This window comes from Pteropus alecto, unplaced genomic scaffold (genome assembly GCF_000325575.1).
Source record: "Pteropus alecto unplaced genomic scaffold, ASM32557v1 scaffold101, whole genome shotgun sequence".
In the NCBI taxonomy this organism is placed as follows: Eukaryota; Metazoa; Chordata; class Mammalia; order Chiroptera; family Pteropodidae; genus Pteropus; species Pteropus alecto.
The window spans coordinates 13568896-13583282 of NW_006432945.1; the positions used below are offsets into that span (position 1 = coordinate 13568896).

The window sequence follows — 14387 nt, forward strand, 5'->3', positions numbered from 1 at the left end:
AGCCTTTCCTTTGTGCAAAGGATCACAGCAAAAGCCACTTCGCTAACGAGCTCAGCTAACGGAGCCTAACATATACGGTTTCTTTATAGTTTTCCCTCTCAAGAAGAAATAGTTAATGATTAATTACAAAGGGAATACACAATTGGAGAAACGGTGGGTGGAGGGGACCGATCACCATTTAGCTTTACGAGACCAACATATAAGGCCACATGTGAGCCCTGCGTCTTGAGATGACGTGTAAGAGGGAGGTGAGGGGTGCGTGTGCAGCTTATCACAAAGGGCCACCACCCTGCTCTTCCACGAACCATCAATTCTGCCAGCGTCAGAGCAGGAAAATGACACTCGACCAGCCAACGGCTTAGCATGGAAGGTCTTACCTTCCCAAAGAACAAGCTCCATTACCTGTCGGGGCCTTGGCCTCGGCCTTGCCGCTCTGCCGGGCGCCCTTCTCGGCCCACACGCGGACCGTGTACTCCACGCCCGGCCGCAGGCCCATCAGCACGGCGCTGCTCTGCTCCTTCCCCACCGGGACCTCCCGGCTGTCTCCGTCCGCAGAGGTGTAGCGCACCAGGTACCTGTCGATGGCGGCCTGCACCGGGTCCCAGGACACGGTGGCCGTGGTCTCCGTCACCTGTTCGGTCACCAGGTTTTTGGGGCTATCGATGTCTGAAAGAAAATGATGATCAATAAACATGATTAACAAAGTTAGAGCTCATGGCCATGGTGCTTGGGATAGGCGGTTTCCTGTCTTTAAGAGAAACGAAAGAGCATAGAATTTACCAACTCTCTTGTTTATGAAAGACCACTACACACACAACCAAAATGATGACCTCGGTAAATATCCGAGCCTGTGATATGACAGTGCTTCAGGTAACACAAGCGTTTAATTAAACAAGTGCCTGAAATTCCAAGAATGAGCTAATGTCACTCCAGGAGAAGCAGGGTGTCAAGGCAAAGCCACCATAAAGTCTCAACTCTATCAACTTCTCCCACAAATTGCCTTTGGAGAGAAAGAATTGGTCTCCACATACGAATTTCTCCTTCCTTCCCGATTTATAGAATACGCTCTTTCAGTTCCTGACTCCTTGTACCCAAAACAATTATAGTTCAATAAATCTCTGTGTCAGCTTGGGGAAGAAAATTATCCTGGAAGTAGGAGCTGCCAGTTCTTTCATATAAAACATGTCTGTGGCCAGAGAACCAGGACGGTATCTGACGGTATTTAATTGACGGTATTTGAAATGTTGGCTGATAAAAATAATCCTACTTGCGGAATCTGCCAGGCACGCGTGTGATTAAACTGTGTTAGAACCTGGGCTCCCCCGTTTCAGGTTGCGAGCTCTGGACTAGCTACATAACTTAAGTCTCAGGCTCCTCACCTCTACGAAGAGTCCCTATCTAACATGGTGACTAGTAAATGAGATTGTCATAGTACGTGCTTAAATGTGAGCTCTTCATTATTATGAATGCCATTGGAGGTATGAAATACCACGTTCTTCTCAAACCGTACACCGTCGAAGAGTCAACCATCCAAGATACCGGCTGCATGATGAGGGCACCTTTATCCTCCTGTTTCAAAAGCCGCCTCCTCCAAAGCCTGCGCTTTTGTGACGGCAGCTGTGGTTCGGCCCTGCCCCCCGCCACTTGCCACCCGTGGCCAGCCAGCTGGGCGGAGCACAGAGAGCAACGAGGTGGCCGGCTTTCAGGAGCAGCGTTCAGAATGCGCCACAGACAAGCGACAGAAGGACAAAGAGGGACTCGGGGTTCTGAGCTGGCTTTAACGCCCCAGCCTCATCCTTCACTACTCGTCCACCCTAAATGCCACTCTCGATTACATTATTAAAACGCCTGCATATTAAGACACGACAGAAGAACAAGCCGTCACGGTCACATGTCAGGCCCTCGTGCCGCTGACCCTTGAACAGCGTGGGTTTCTACTGCGTGTGTCCACTCGCACGCGGATGTTTTGCAATAAATGCTGTAAATGTATTTTCTCTTTCTTATGACTTTCTTCATAACGTCTTCTTTCCTCCAGCTGACTTTATTGTAAGACTACAGTGTGTAATACATGCAACATATAAAATACATGTTAATGAACTGTTTACGTTGTCAGTAAGGCTTCTGGTCAAGGTAGGCTGTTAGCAATTAAACTTTGGGGAGTCAAAAGTCATATGTGAATTTTCAACTGTGCGCCTAAGCCCTGCATTGTTTAGGGGTCAACTGTACATGCTGCTAACTCCCTCCCATCCTTCTAGGCTCTGCTCAGGTGTCGCCTCCTCTGACAGCCTGTCATGACGCCCTCTCCCCTCCCAGTCTGTAGTAAGTACCCTTTTATGTTTGTAGCCTAGCCCCAGGCCTGATGTCCAGTGGCTCGCCATAAGCTGGGGTGCTTACTCTCACCACTCCTGCCTGAGAGAGGGGAACGTGCTTCTCTATTTCAACTTCTGCTGCCTTAAAAAGGCTGACCTACATGTTCTTTCTTTTTATAACACTCAAAATCCTAGTAAAAAGGAAGGGCATGTGTAGCATAAACTGAAACTTGGCAATCTACAGCCCATGAGCCAAATCTGGCCCACTGCTTAATTTTATAAATAAAGTTTTATTGGAACACATTTATGCCAATTCACTTACATATTGTCTATGGCTGTTTACTAATTTCAGTGGCAGAACTGAACAGCTGTAATAGAAACTGTAATGGTCCCCAAAGTGGGAAGTGTTTACTGTCTGGATCTTTACAGAAAGTTTGCTGACCCTGACTTTCAACAAATCTAGATTTCACCTTCGCTACTGTCAAGTTCTTCTGCCCCTGAAAAACATACAGCCTACCTGGGCCAGGATGTCGTGCCTGATGAAATATGTCAGGGACCAGATGCTGACTGACACTTTCTACAGACTGAATGCTTGTGTCTCCCTCCCCCGAGTCACATGTCAAAGCCCTAAGCCCCAACTTTATGGTAATTGGAGATGGGACCTTTGGGAGGCAATTAGGCTTAAAAGAGCTTAGGAGCATGAGGTCCCCATGATGGCATCATCGCTTTGTAAGAAGAGACCCCAGCTGCTTCTCTCCCACATGTAAGGGTGCAGGAACAAGATGGCCATATGCAAGCCAAGGAGTGTCCTGACCAGGAACCAAATCAGCTGGCACTTAGATCGTGGGACTTTCCAGCCTCAAGAACTGTGAGAAATAAAGTTATTTTGTTTAAGCCACCCAGTCCACGGTATTTCTATAGCAGCTTAAGCCGACGAAGGCACAGTCTAAGAAACAGTCACCGCCACCACTTACGCAGCACTGGCTGTGTGTCAGGCACTTACGTGCATTAGTCACGTAAGCCTCTGAAGAACCCTACAATGCAGACCGTCATGTGCCCATTTTATAGATAAGAATCTGAGAAACAGATGTAAAGTAACCTGCCCAAAGCCACTCAGCTAGCAAACGGTAGAGCTGCGATTAAAACGGACGGTTGAGCCCCTGAAGCCACATTCCTACCCAATTATCTGCTTCTCCAAGAGGCTCTACACTGAGTGACTGTCCAGAACAGACTCCAACTGATAACTGCATCCTTTTCTAGGATTTCCTGTAAGTCTCCAGGATCCAGGTTGCTCTGGACTCAGGGACAGTGCCAGAGGAGGGTTTGAGCAGAGAGAACGTCTGGGACCCTACACTGAGTGACTGCCCAGAACAGACCCCAACTGATAAGTGCACCCTTTTCTAGGATTTTCTGCAAGTGTCTGGAACCTCACGTGTTCTCCAGAATCCAGCTGCTCTGGACTCAAGGACAGTCCCAGAGGAGGGTTTGAGCAGAGAGAACGTCTGGGACACGCACCGGGCAGCGTCAGGACACCTGCCAGAGCTGAGTGCAACCACTGGGTCAAGTACGGGAACCCTTACGGCTTCCGAAAGCTTCAGGGCATAATCGGTACATTTGGCAAACACTGACTCGGGATGCAAACCATTTCCACAGATTACATGCGAAGTGCCGTACGGTCGCTGCAAACTGGGATAAGCATTCAAGTTCACTGTCAGCCAAATGTTTTGTTTTCACGTCCAAAAAAAAAAAAATGAAAATGAAAATTAGAAAGCATTACTCTGCTCTGAGGGAGCCGCATATGAAATTCCAACCCAAACAAGTATGACCTTCTGAGGTTGGAAAGGGGAAAATTCAGAATTACGCAACTTGAAATCGCTTTTGCAAGCCCCTCCCCAACGAAGCGCCACGGCTAGGTGGGCAAACGTCTCCGGAGTGGAAACCAGCCTCTCCCTGCTGCGAGGGAGCCCCGTGTGCTCGCTCCCGTGTCCGGTACCTGTGAGGGCCCTGGTGTCGGCCTTCCTGCTCGCCTGGCGGCCCCGCTCAGCCCACACGTAGACGCTGTACGCCTCTCCCGGCTTCAGGCCCGTCAGGACGGTGCTGTTCTGCTCCCTGGGGACCGCTGTGTCCTTGGTCTCCCCATCCGCAGAGGTATAGCGCACCACGTACTTATCTACGACAGCCTGGACAGGGTCCCAGGAGACCACCGCCGTGTCTTCTGTCACTCGATCAGTGGCCACATTGGTTGGGCCATCAATTTCTTCGTAAAAATACATGAGAAAGAAAAATTAGAGAAGCCACGTGGCTGGTCAAGATCACAGATGCTTCACGATCTAGTTCACCTGGGCGACCTAGTTCCATAGTCCACACAATGCAACAAGGTCTTGCCGCCATCTGTGACAGGTAGACAACCGGCCTCTGCTTGAACCCAAAGCTGAGAAAGGGCTTCCTGATGGACAAAACAATCCCTTCCATTAGAGAAAACTCCAAGTGTAGCTGCTCGAAGTGTAAACTGCTTTAAAAGTGTCTATGTGTGGCAGGCATAAGAAACACGTACGCCAAACTCCTCTTCCAGGAGACCATCGGAAGGCACTCGGGGACGGTTACCTCACTGTCCCCCCAGTCAGACAGCTTCGACTCTCCAACTTACAGACTTACAAGCCATAAACTTGATTACATTATGCATAATACATTATATTACACTTCCGAATGATCGTTTCTAGACCTTACATCTCGACATGCTTTCTTTTCCTCCTCAGAGAAAAATCTCCAAATCTTGGTTCATTCATTAAACAATTTGTCGAGCGTCCATTCCACGCTTGGGAATATAATGGCACTCGAGAGTCACCAAGGAACGAAAGAATCAGAAATCCCTGTTCGTGCTGAGTTTATGTTCCAGAAGGACCGACCCAGACCAATATGCCCCCCATGTCCTACACACTGTGCTCCCAATAACAAATCCTCATCCCGCAGCCTCAGAAAAATCCAAGTTTTTTCATGTGCGTCTCTGCTAAGCGAGGGGTTCTCAACCTTTGTCAACATTAGGCACCTGCTAAATACCACAGAGTCTGCTCGAGGAGGTCTCAGACAAGCCCTGACGTCTCCATTAGAAAAGCAATAAGCAAAACTACACAGGTGATTCTGAGGCGCATCAAAGGCTGGAGCCCCGGCTTCCCCATTTTTCATTTTCTCAACCCAACATTCATCCTTGTTTGATTCTATCTTATGGATTCCATTTATAATTTAGTCTTTCACGCCCACTTTCCCCTCTAGCTTATCATTTGCAGATCTAGTAAGTAAGCCACCCGAGGGCATCTATCAAGGTCGCTGGTAAAGAGCTTCACAGAGACCCCTCCCTACACACAGATCAGTAGAGACACAGGATGGTTTCTTACTCTCATAGACCTAAGCAGCCTTCCTTCCTCCCCGTTCTGCTCCAGCTCTCTCACCCGAGAATTCCCCAGCAGAGAAGTTACACCTTTACACAGCTGCATTTTTTAACACCGACTACGATGCATCTTTCTCAAGAACAATGGCAGTGTTTTATTTGTGTGCATGGAAATGAAATATGTTCCATCACCAGAGGCAATATACATTTTATTTAATAAATTGACTGCCGTTTATTGAGCACACACTAAGTGCTGGGTGCTTTTCACACATTACTTTGTCAAACCTCAGAGTTATCGTCGCACAGGCATCTGTCAGATTCCCCATGGACTAGCTTGGAAAATTAATACTAGTTACCATGTTTAGAGCACTAACTATATGCCAGGCCCAGAGCGGGTCGATAACTTGCCCTAGGTCGCTAGTAGGTGGTAGTCACCGACTCATTCCGCGAACATTCACTGAGCGCCTATTTGGAACTGGGGATTCAGCAGTGTCATGAGTTAAACAGTGTCTCCCACAAAAAAGATACATTGAAGTGCCAACCCTCAGCACCTCCAAATGGGACCTTATTTAGAAGGAGGTTCTTTCTAGAGATAATCAAGTTAACATGAAATCTCCAGGGTCGGCCTAATCCGAAAGGACTGCTTTCCTCCTGAGAGAGGGACATTCGGACACAGACACAGATGCACAGAAGGAAGAGGATGTGGAGAGACACGGACAAGACAGCCCTGCGGGTGGATGCTGCGCCTACGAGCCAGGGGAAGCCAAGGTTTGCCGACACACGCCAGAACTAGAAGAGGAAAGGACGGATTCTCTCCCGGAGCGGTCGGAGAGAGCCTGGCGCTGCTTACACCCTGATTTCAGACCTGAAGCCTCCACGACTGTGGGACAGTACATTACTATTGTTCTGAGCCACCCAGGTTTTGGTCCTTCGTCAGGACAGCCCTAGGAAACTAACAGAAGCAATGAGCAAGACGAAGACTCTGCTAGGAAGCCTGCATTCTCCCGAGGAGCCGGACAGTGAACAAGAAGACAGTAAACAGAAGATAGCTGTGATTTTTAAATAGGGAGATCAGGAAAAAAATCTATCTCACCGAGAAGGTGCATTTGAACAAAGACATCATCGAAAGGAAGCAGTGGGCCATGGCACTCTGGGGGAACCTCACCCAAAGGCAGAGGGAGCAGCAGGCTCAGAGTCCTGCTCCACGGGCAGCAGGTGGCCAGGGCTGCCGGGCAGAGTATGTGAGGGCTCGAGCGGTAGAGGTGAGGCCAGCGGGGTGACGGGTGAGCGGACCGCGGACGGCCTGCGAGGCCACTGTGGCTTTTGCACTGAACGAGGCGAGGAGCGTCTGGGGTTTTGCACAAAAGAGGAGCCTCGTCTGATCTCGGAAGCTAAGCAGCATGATCTGACCTGTGCTATCTCTGGAAGCCGGAGAAAGTACAGACTGCAGCAGGTCAAGCGTGAGGTCGCCTCGGAGGCCGTGACCCCAGTTCAAGTGCGAGCTGGCAGGAAAGTGCACAGCCTGGCAGCGATGAACTTCACGAGAAAGGTGGGGGCTGGGGGACTCCGAAGGTAAAGGTGTGGGGAGCTGCTGACGGATTCGACGTAGGTACAAAGACTTGTTGGTTTGGGGCCTGATGGAGAAGTCTGGGGACACGTCTCCTGAATCCCCCGAAGACACTAGCCTGGCGTGTGCGTGCGGCTCCGAGGCCAACCTGCTCCTAAGCCTCACTTTCTAGAAGGCCCGTCCATGCGCCTCGCGTGTGTCGACAGGTGGGGATTTTTAAGCGACTCCTTTCGTGGAACAGCTCCAGTGAGTGACTTGTTAGATGGGAAGTACCTGAACTGTGACGTCCCTCCCCGCACGTGCTCACGCTGTTCTTATAGTCCAGCCTCTGCCCCAAAACATTTGGAGGAACAAGAGGTTGTTTTCTTCCCTTAAATCAATTAACAGTCTAGCCAGGTTTGAGAATGTTTCCTGATCTTAGAAACTACTGTGTCTTTTTCTGCATGTTAGTAAGACACATGACACAAACTTATTTGCAACCCATTAAATATCCCATCCTGTTTTCAGAATACAACAGACAATAAAAACACCTCCTGGTCTATGGCCATGCCACCCCGAACAAGCCCGATCTCGTCTGATCTCGGAAGCTAAGCAGGGTTGGGTCTGGTTAGTACTTGAATGGGAGACCACCTAGGAAGACCAGGTGCTGTAGGCATTTAAAAAAACAAAAACAAAAACAAAAAAACTAGCAACTCAAGGCCTATGTGATGAAACGCTCTGGGAATTCAGAGCCGAGGATGGCTGCCATGCAATGGGGTCCTAGAAGGCCTCGGCGGAGTGGCCGAGGCTGGAGCCGAGCCTGGAAGCAGGAGTGATGTTGCCGTGAGCCCCAGGACGTACCATCTCTGGAGGCACGTGAAGGTCAATGCCCAGCGGCTCTCTGAGTGAACGTTAGCTGGGCTGGATTGACTGGCAGCTAGAGGTCACCATGGAGGGATTTCTAGGCTGGCGTAGCCACACGAACCAAGCTCGCTGCAGAGATAAAGCTGCCGTGTTAGGAACCCTGAGAACCATCCAGAGGAGCCGTGAGAAAGACGATGGCCCAGGCTGGATACCACCGAGGCCGAGATAAAAGGCCGGGGGCGTCATGGAAACGTTTCTAGTTCGGGAGTAAACAGCATGAAAATGAACCAGAAATAATGGACAAGAAGGGAAAAGCAGGAGGCACGTTAGCTCTGTGTGCACCAAAGTTAACACCCTCAGTCCTCTCCCGCTGGATGGACAGCCTTGAGTTTAACGTCGCTAAACCTCGTTTTTCTTACATATGCTTTGGAAATAACAAAGGACCTACTGCGTAGAATTATGGTGAGAACTAAGTGAGATGATTCACAAAAAGTGCTTCGTTAATGAAACGCCTGGCACACAGCAGGCCCTCGGTAAACTCACAGCCTGAAGGGAGAGCCCCTGGAAGCAAGGAAGAATTTGTCATTTTCCACCTCACCACGACTTCACTGGCCACCACTCAGGCCGGCCACACAGTCTGCACTGCACAGTCCATCAGTGACATCAGACCTCGTCTTTTATAATTGCCAAACCAAACTCCTTCGCACTCCAGATATGCGAACTGCTAGGCAGCCAAAGTTGTGGATTTAATTCTGGCGACATCTCATCCTTGTTCGACACCCCGACCAGCCACAGCCAGGACCGTGAGGAAAAGAACTAGAAAACTTTTCAAGGACGTCTCCGCATTCAAAGACCCCTCCTCTGCTGGCTCCAGGGATGAGCCTCCACCCAGCACCATTCTGTTCTAGATCATGGGCTCCCACCTGCGGTTGGCAGGGCACAGAGTTACTGCAGGAGGCTCACAATTCAATACTTGAGCTGGGAGGACCTGGGACAAGGACCTCCCCTCCCCAGCCGAGCACCTGAGCCCTCACGCACCGTCTAAAAACTGAAATTACGTAGGCTACCTTACATGTGTGCTTACAGTAATTTCGAATTCTTTTCTGATTAATAAATGACTGATTTATTTCCAAATTTACTGATTTATAATCACACGTCATTATATATTTTCTCAGTCCACAGATGGCATACATAACACTGTCCCATGGGAGGGTCCTTGACATCGTCTGACATTTTAAAGCAGACAGCCTGAGTGTCGCTATCACAGTCCACCAAGAAAATAAATCACAGGCCACCTGCCACAGGTGGATGGAATTGTGTGCTGAGGTCCACTTTAATAAAGGCTGTAAAAATCATCCAGTGATTGAAGCTTTAACAAAAAGAAGAAAGGTTCAGAAATGGTCTTTTCGCTTGACTCCAAGATCCCGGGGGAGATTTTCAACGGCGAGAAAAAATTTGAAATAGGAGAAGTTTGCTTCCCCTCCCTCACCTTCCCAAATAGAAATCGGCGCACAAATATAGAAGATCTGTCTGCACACAAACCCCAGAGTTTTCACCCAGAGAGGAGGGAGCCGAGAACATCATCAGAATGAAGGAGGAGACAGGCCCGCGTTTCCCGGCGGCCCCTACCTGTCCTGCCGGTCAGGACGATCGGCTTGCCCTCCTGGTCACCTGTCACGGGGACGACCGTGATCTCATACTCTGTCCCGGGCTGCAGACCTGGAAACAAGGGGCCAGCGCTGGACCTCGGTACGGGATGGGGACCCTCAACCCCCAGCACTGTTCCTCCCAGGGTGAGGGGTGGGGGGTGGCAGGGAGGAGGCCAGAGCGGAGGAGATGAAGCCGATGGGGCCCCCTCCCCTACTGGGCCACCTAGCACTGACTCCCCCACCTACTTACGGCCCAAACGCTTTTCTGCCCCAACAACCTTTTCCCTCAAGTTTCTTTCCTTCTCATTATAATAATTAGCCTAATTCTTTCCTCTTTCAATTTTTTTTCTTTTCTCCGCCTTTTTATTGTTGTCATTTCTCTGTAAGAGCATCTTCAACGACTGTCCCCATGACACAAACACTCAGACTCCGGTGGGAAAATGCGAGCAAACAGCAGCGTATGTGAGGCCCACGGTTTTCCACTCACAAACAGTGGGAACCCCAGGACGTCCGTTCAAGAAGGAACTCCGGGAGCGGACGAAGGAAGAAGGCCCTGGGGTGGGGGGCTTCCCCGGCGCTGACAGGCCTCGGGCCCCTCACCTGCAGGGGCCCCTTGCACGGCCACGTGCCCGGCTGGGCGATCATGACTACATGTGGCTTTCCTTATAGGGGGCCCTGAAAACTGTGTAAGCTTCAGGCCTCACAAAACGTGGCCAGCCCTGCAGGGCCCTGCTTCCTTAACAGCGCTGATTCCTGCTCTCCAGCATTAACTCGGGGACCTGGGACAAGGACCTCCCCACCCCAGCCTCCACACATTGTGCCACAAACACCGATCCCCATCAATCAATTTCTTACTGTCTCTCTCTCTCTCTCTCTCTCTCTCTCACACACACACACACACACAGAGTTTTTCCAAAAGACATGTCTATGTGCCACCACATCCACCGTGAGACACAGACAGGGTCCTCAGGAGGACACAGGGCGAACACTTTGGACGTGTGCTCTGCTAACTGGGGCTTATGCTTCCGGAGTCCATTCTGCAATGCCGGGCATAGTCTGTGGGCCTCCAGGGCGGGCTCACGTCTGGCAGTTCCCGAGGTCAGAGTTTAAGTGATTCCTAAGGCCCCAGGACCCTCCGTGCACACCTGAGCTGTACAGATGTTGGTCCCCTGCGCCCACTGTCTCCACCTCGGCACCTGCAGCCAACATCTCCCATCATCTTACCGGTGATGTCATATCGGCTCTTGGGGTCACTGCTCTTGGGCACGGTGACCTCGGCCACCTCCTGCCCTGTCAGGGGGCCGTAGCGCAGCTTGTAGTAGTCCACCTCGGTCGGGGGGTTCTCCCACTCCACGTCAAGGGAGTGCTCCGTCTCGTCTGTCACCCAAGCAGTGCCAAGCACAGCAAGATCTAGGGCAGGGACAGTAAGAGAAGGCAGTGGTGGCCTCAGCAGGTCTGTAACTACCAGGCTGGCTCCCCATCCTGATGCGCTGAGAGAAGATTCAGCCCGAAGACACAGTCCCCAACCCGTATCCTAGAACCACTGAAGTAGCCAATAAAGTCTTGGTGTGCACTCTGTCCATGGAGGACAGACCCCCTGCCGGGGAGCCTCCTCTCCCCACTCACCCACAACCAGACTCCGACGGGAATCTACAAACGCTCCCCCCTCTCTGCCTGAAAAAGCCACCTGCCCCGTCCCCTCCCCACGCCAGGTCCTTGGGAAATAAGCCCAAGCTGAAGCCGGGAAAAGTGGACCCGCAGCAGCTACAAAGCAGCCCAGAAGTTGTGGGGGCGAGGGGGGGAGAAGGGGTAAGCCAGGGTCCCCTCTCTGATGCTAGACGGCAAGAGGCAGGTAGGTGGAGGAGTGCGCCAGGCCCTGGGGTTCTCAGAACACCTGCTTTCCTTCCCCCAAACGCTTTCGACGCGGAGACTCCCGGGGCAAGCGCTCCAGGCTTCACTCCGGCGGTGCCCAGGTCTAACACACCCAGGTGCTCTGAACGGCAGCAGGTCCTTCGGGCTTAAGAACGTGCCCGAAGGACCCCTGGTTATTAGGATCAGTTTATGTTAAAAAAAAAAAAAATGTTTTTTAAAGAAAATGAAAAAGTGGTGATGGGAGCTCACTAGCCACAAAATCGAACTGTAGTGCTTTATTACTAACAAAAGTTAAGAATTTGCTGAGTATCTGAGGACCAGAAATCTTACGTACATCGTGTAGAACTCTCAGAACTAGACTAGTTGATAGAATTACCCTCACTGGACAGTTGAGGAGACTTAAGGCATTTGCCCAAAGTCACGGAGCTAAGAAGTGGCAGAACTGGCATTCGTCCCCAGTCTCGTCTGGCTTTCCTGTCTACCCCACCGCTGTCCCCTACGGTGAGATGGATCCTCAGGTGAAACACACCCCCCTTCCCCCCGTCTGGAAGCAGGTGTCCAGGCTCATTTTAAGGCCCCGCTCTGCTCATGCTCCGGATGCCCCCTGGAGCCAGTGCCAGAGATAAAGCCCCCAGAGAGGTCGGAAGGCACCAGTGCTCAGGAGGCTGGCGGAGCACCTGGCATGTAGAAGGTGCTCACTGAGTGTTTGTTGGATGAATACCAGGGGGTGAGCTCACCGGCAGCTCCTTGGCAGCAGCGCTGGGTGTCACACTGTTCCTTCACCTCTGCCATCTCCTCCTCCAGCTTCTTCACCCGGCCCAGGAGGTCCTGGACAAGGCCTGCCAGCTCGCAGTCCTTCGGTGGCGTCTGCAGGCGGATGTTATGTCTGAAGATGATATTCTGTTCCTCGGCCTCCCCCGGGGCCAGGAGCGAGGCTCCGTCGTCACCCAAGGGCGGAGGGTCGGCCTCCACTTGGACCAGGGCGGACTTGGGCACATCGATCCTGTACGTGTGACTGACGGTGACCTGTTGTTGCTCCTTGTCGCTGCAGTCATGAGACTCAAGAGTTGCCGGCCTGTCCTCACCACCCTGGGCCAAGCACTGAACTGCCCCTCAGGCTGGCCATCACGGCCACTCAGCCCAGGGGTCAGACTGCTCTGAACTGAACACTTGCTCTTCAGCTACAGGCCCCGGCCTTCAACACCTAGCCCAGGGTGGAAGCTCATGGCTCAGGGCCATCCGGGGAAAGCCCAGGAAGCGCATTTCATGTGTCCTGAGTGTGACGCTGATGACGCACCCCGCTCCTTCTGTGTCCTGCAGACCCCAGCCCTGCTCTCGAATGCCCCCGAAGGGTTAAGCCCAGGGAAAACTGTGAAGCGGGCAAATTTCAATCTGGTCCTTCTGCGTAACCTTCCTGCAGCTTCGACCAAACTGCAGCACCTCCGCCAGGAACCTGTCCATCCCGTGAAGGAGATACACTGTACTCATCTATTCACCGTACAGTGTTACAGTCATGGCTGATTTTACCCCTCTACGCAGGAAAAATGTATACAATGACTAACACAAAGGAATGGGTCGCTGATGTGGCCCCAAGGGAGGGACTGCTGGGTGGCGGCCGGAGAGGGGACTGGCGTCTTTGGGAGTATGTAGAAGTCCCACAGCCAGGTCCCAGGCTGATGAGCCTGCCCTGAAGTCTGGAACATGGAAGACATGTCCCCAGACTCTGAGCCTAGTCCTAGCTAGAGTGACACCATCCAAGCCCCACCCATGCCTTTATAAATCATCTCTCCATTAAATGTTCGTCGCCATCCTCTGCTCCCTCTCCCTCCTCCACAGATGAATCTAATGTGTGGCTTCAGCAGGTCCTCACCTGGCCCACCCTGAAGTAGCTGAGTGCACTGAGGCTCAGTGAGGGCCTGGGGGTGCGGGCGTACCCCTGGCTGTCTGTGTGTGGGCACAGGACAATCAGACCTCACTAATCTCAGGGGCGCAGAAGACCCCTTGAGTTCCAATCCAGCAGGCTCTGTCGCTGGCTTGGAGGACCCAGCAGTTGGCGAGCAGAGAGAGGAGAGTGAGGGCTGAGACTTATCTCCAGAACTAGGGTTGCAGCACCCATGTTTTTCAGCCCCAAATCAGGACAACCGCCTGACTCGTGGAAGGGTGGTCGTGGGGGCGAAGGACGAAAATGTTCCAAACGAGGCCTCTCCTGGAGAACCTGAGACACCTGGCTGCCGCCTCACCTGTGGTGGCGAGCAGATGCCGCGGGCCGCTGGAGACCTCCTTCTTCACGTTGCGCAGGGTGACTATGTACTTGGTTCCCGGCAGCAGACCCTGGATCTCGTAGCTGTGCTGCTGCCTGGGCACGTGGATCTGCTTGGCAGAGAGCTCCGCCCCCAGGGGGTGGTAGCTGAGCAGGTAGTGGTCCACCTCGCTGGACGGCGTCCAGCTCACCAGCAAGGACTCCTCTGTGCTCTTGAGCAGCTGCAGGTCCTGGGGGGCTACCACTGCAGAAGGAGCGGGAACAGGAGGGAGAGGGTGAGGAGGGAGGGGAGACCCCACAGCCGGTGAGGACGTGCTGAGCACCTACTGCGTACTGAGCAGTGTGATGGCAGGTGTGGAGAGTGTGGAGGCTGTGATGCTGACCACACGCGCGCGCGCGCCGGCAGATCCCAGAGCCCAGCGGCTGCAGCACCACCTGGGAACGGGTCAGAGGTGCGAACTCGCTCCCGCCCCACCCGCCGAATCGGAAACTCGGGGTGGGC

The 14387-nt window shown here is 52.3% G+C and overlaps 1 protein-coding gene and 1 pseudogene across 1 annotated transcript in view; one reads left to right on the forward strand and one right to left on the reverse strand.

Moving 5' to 3' along the window:
* TNN (tenascin N) overlaps positions 1-14387 on the reverse strand; it is a 57643-nt gene that overhangs the window by 36777 nt on the left and 6479 nt on the right. Inside the window, 5 exon segments of the mRNA XM_025044001.1 lie at positions 403-666; positions 4303-4566; positions 9734-9823; positions 10978-11163; positions 13866-14129. Of these exon segments, the coding sequence (XP_024899769.1) occupies positions 403-666; positions 4303-4566; positions 9734-9823; positions 10978-11163; positions 13866-14129 (1068 nt within the window).
* LOC112476522 lies at positions 7798-7916 on the forward strand (annotated as a pseudogene).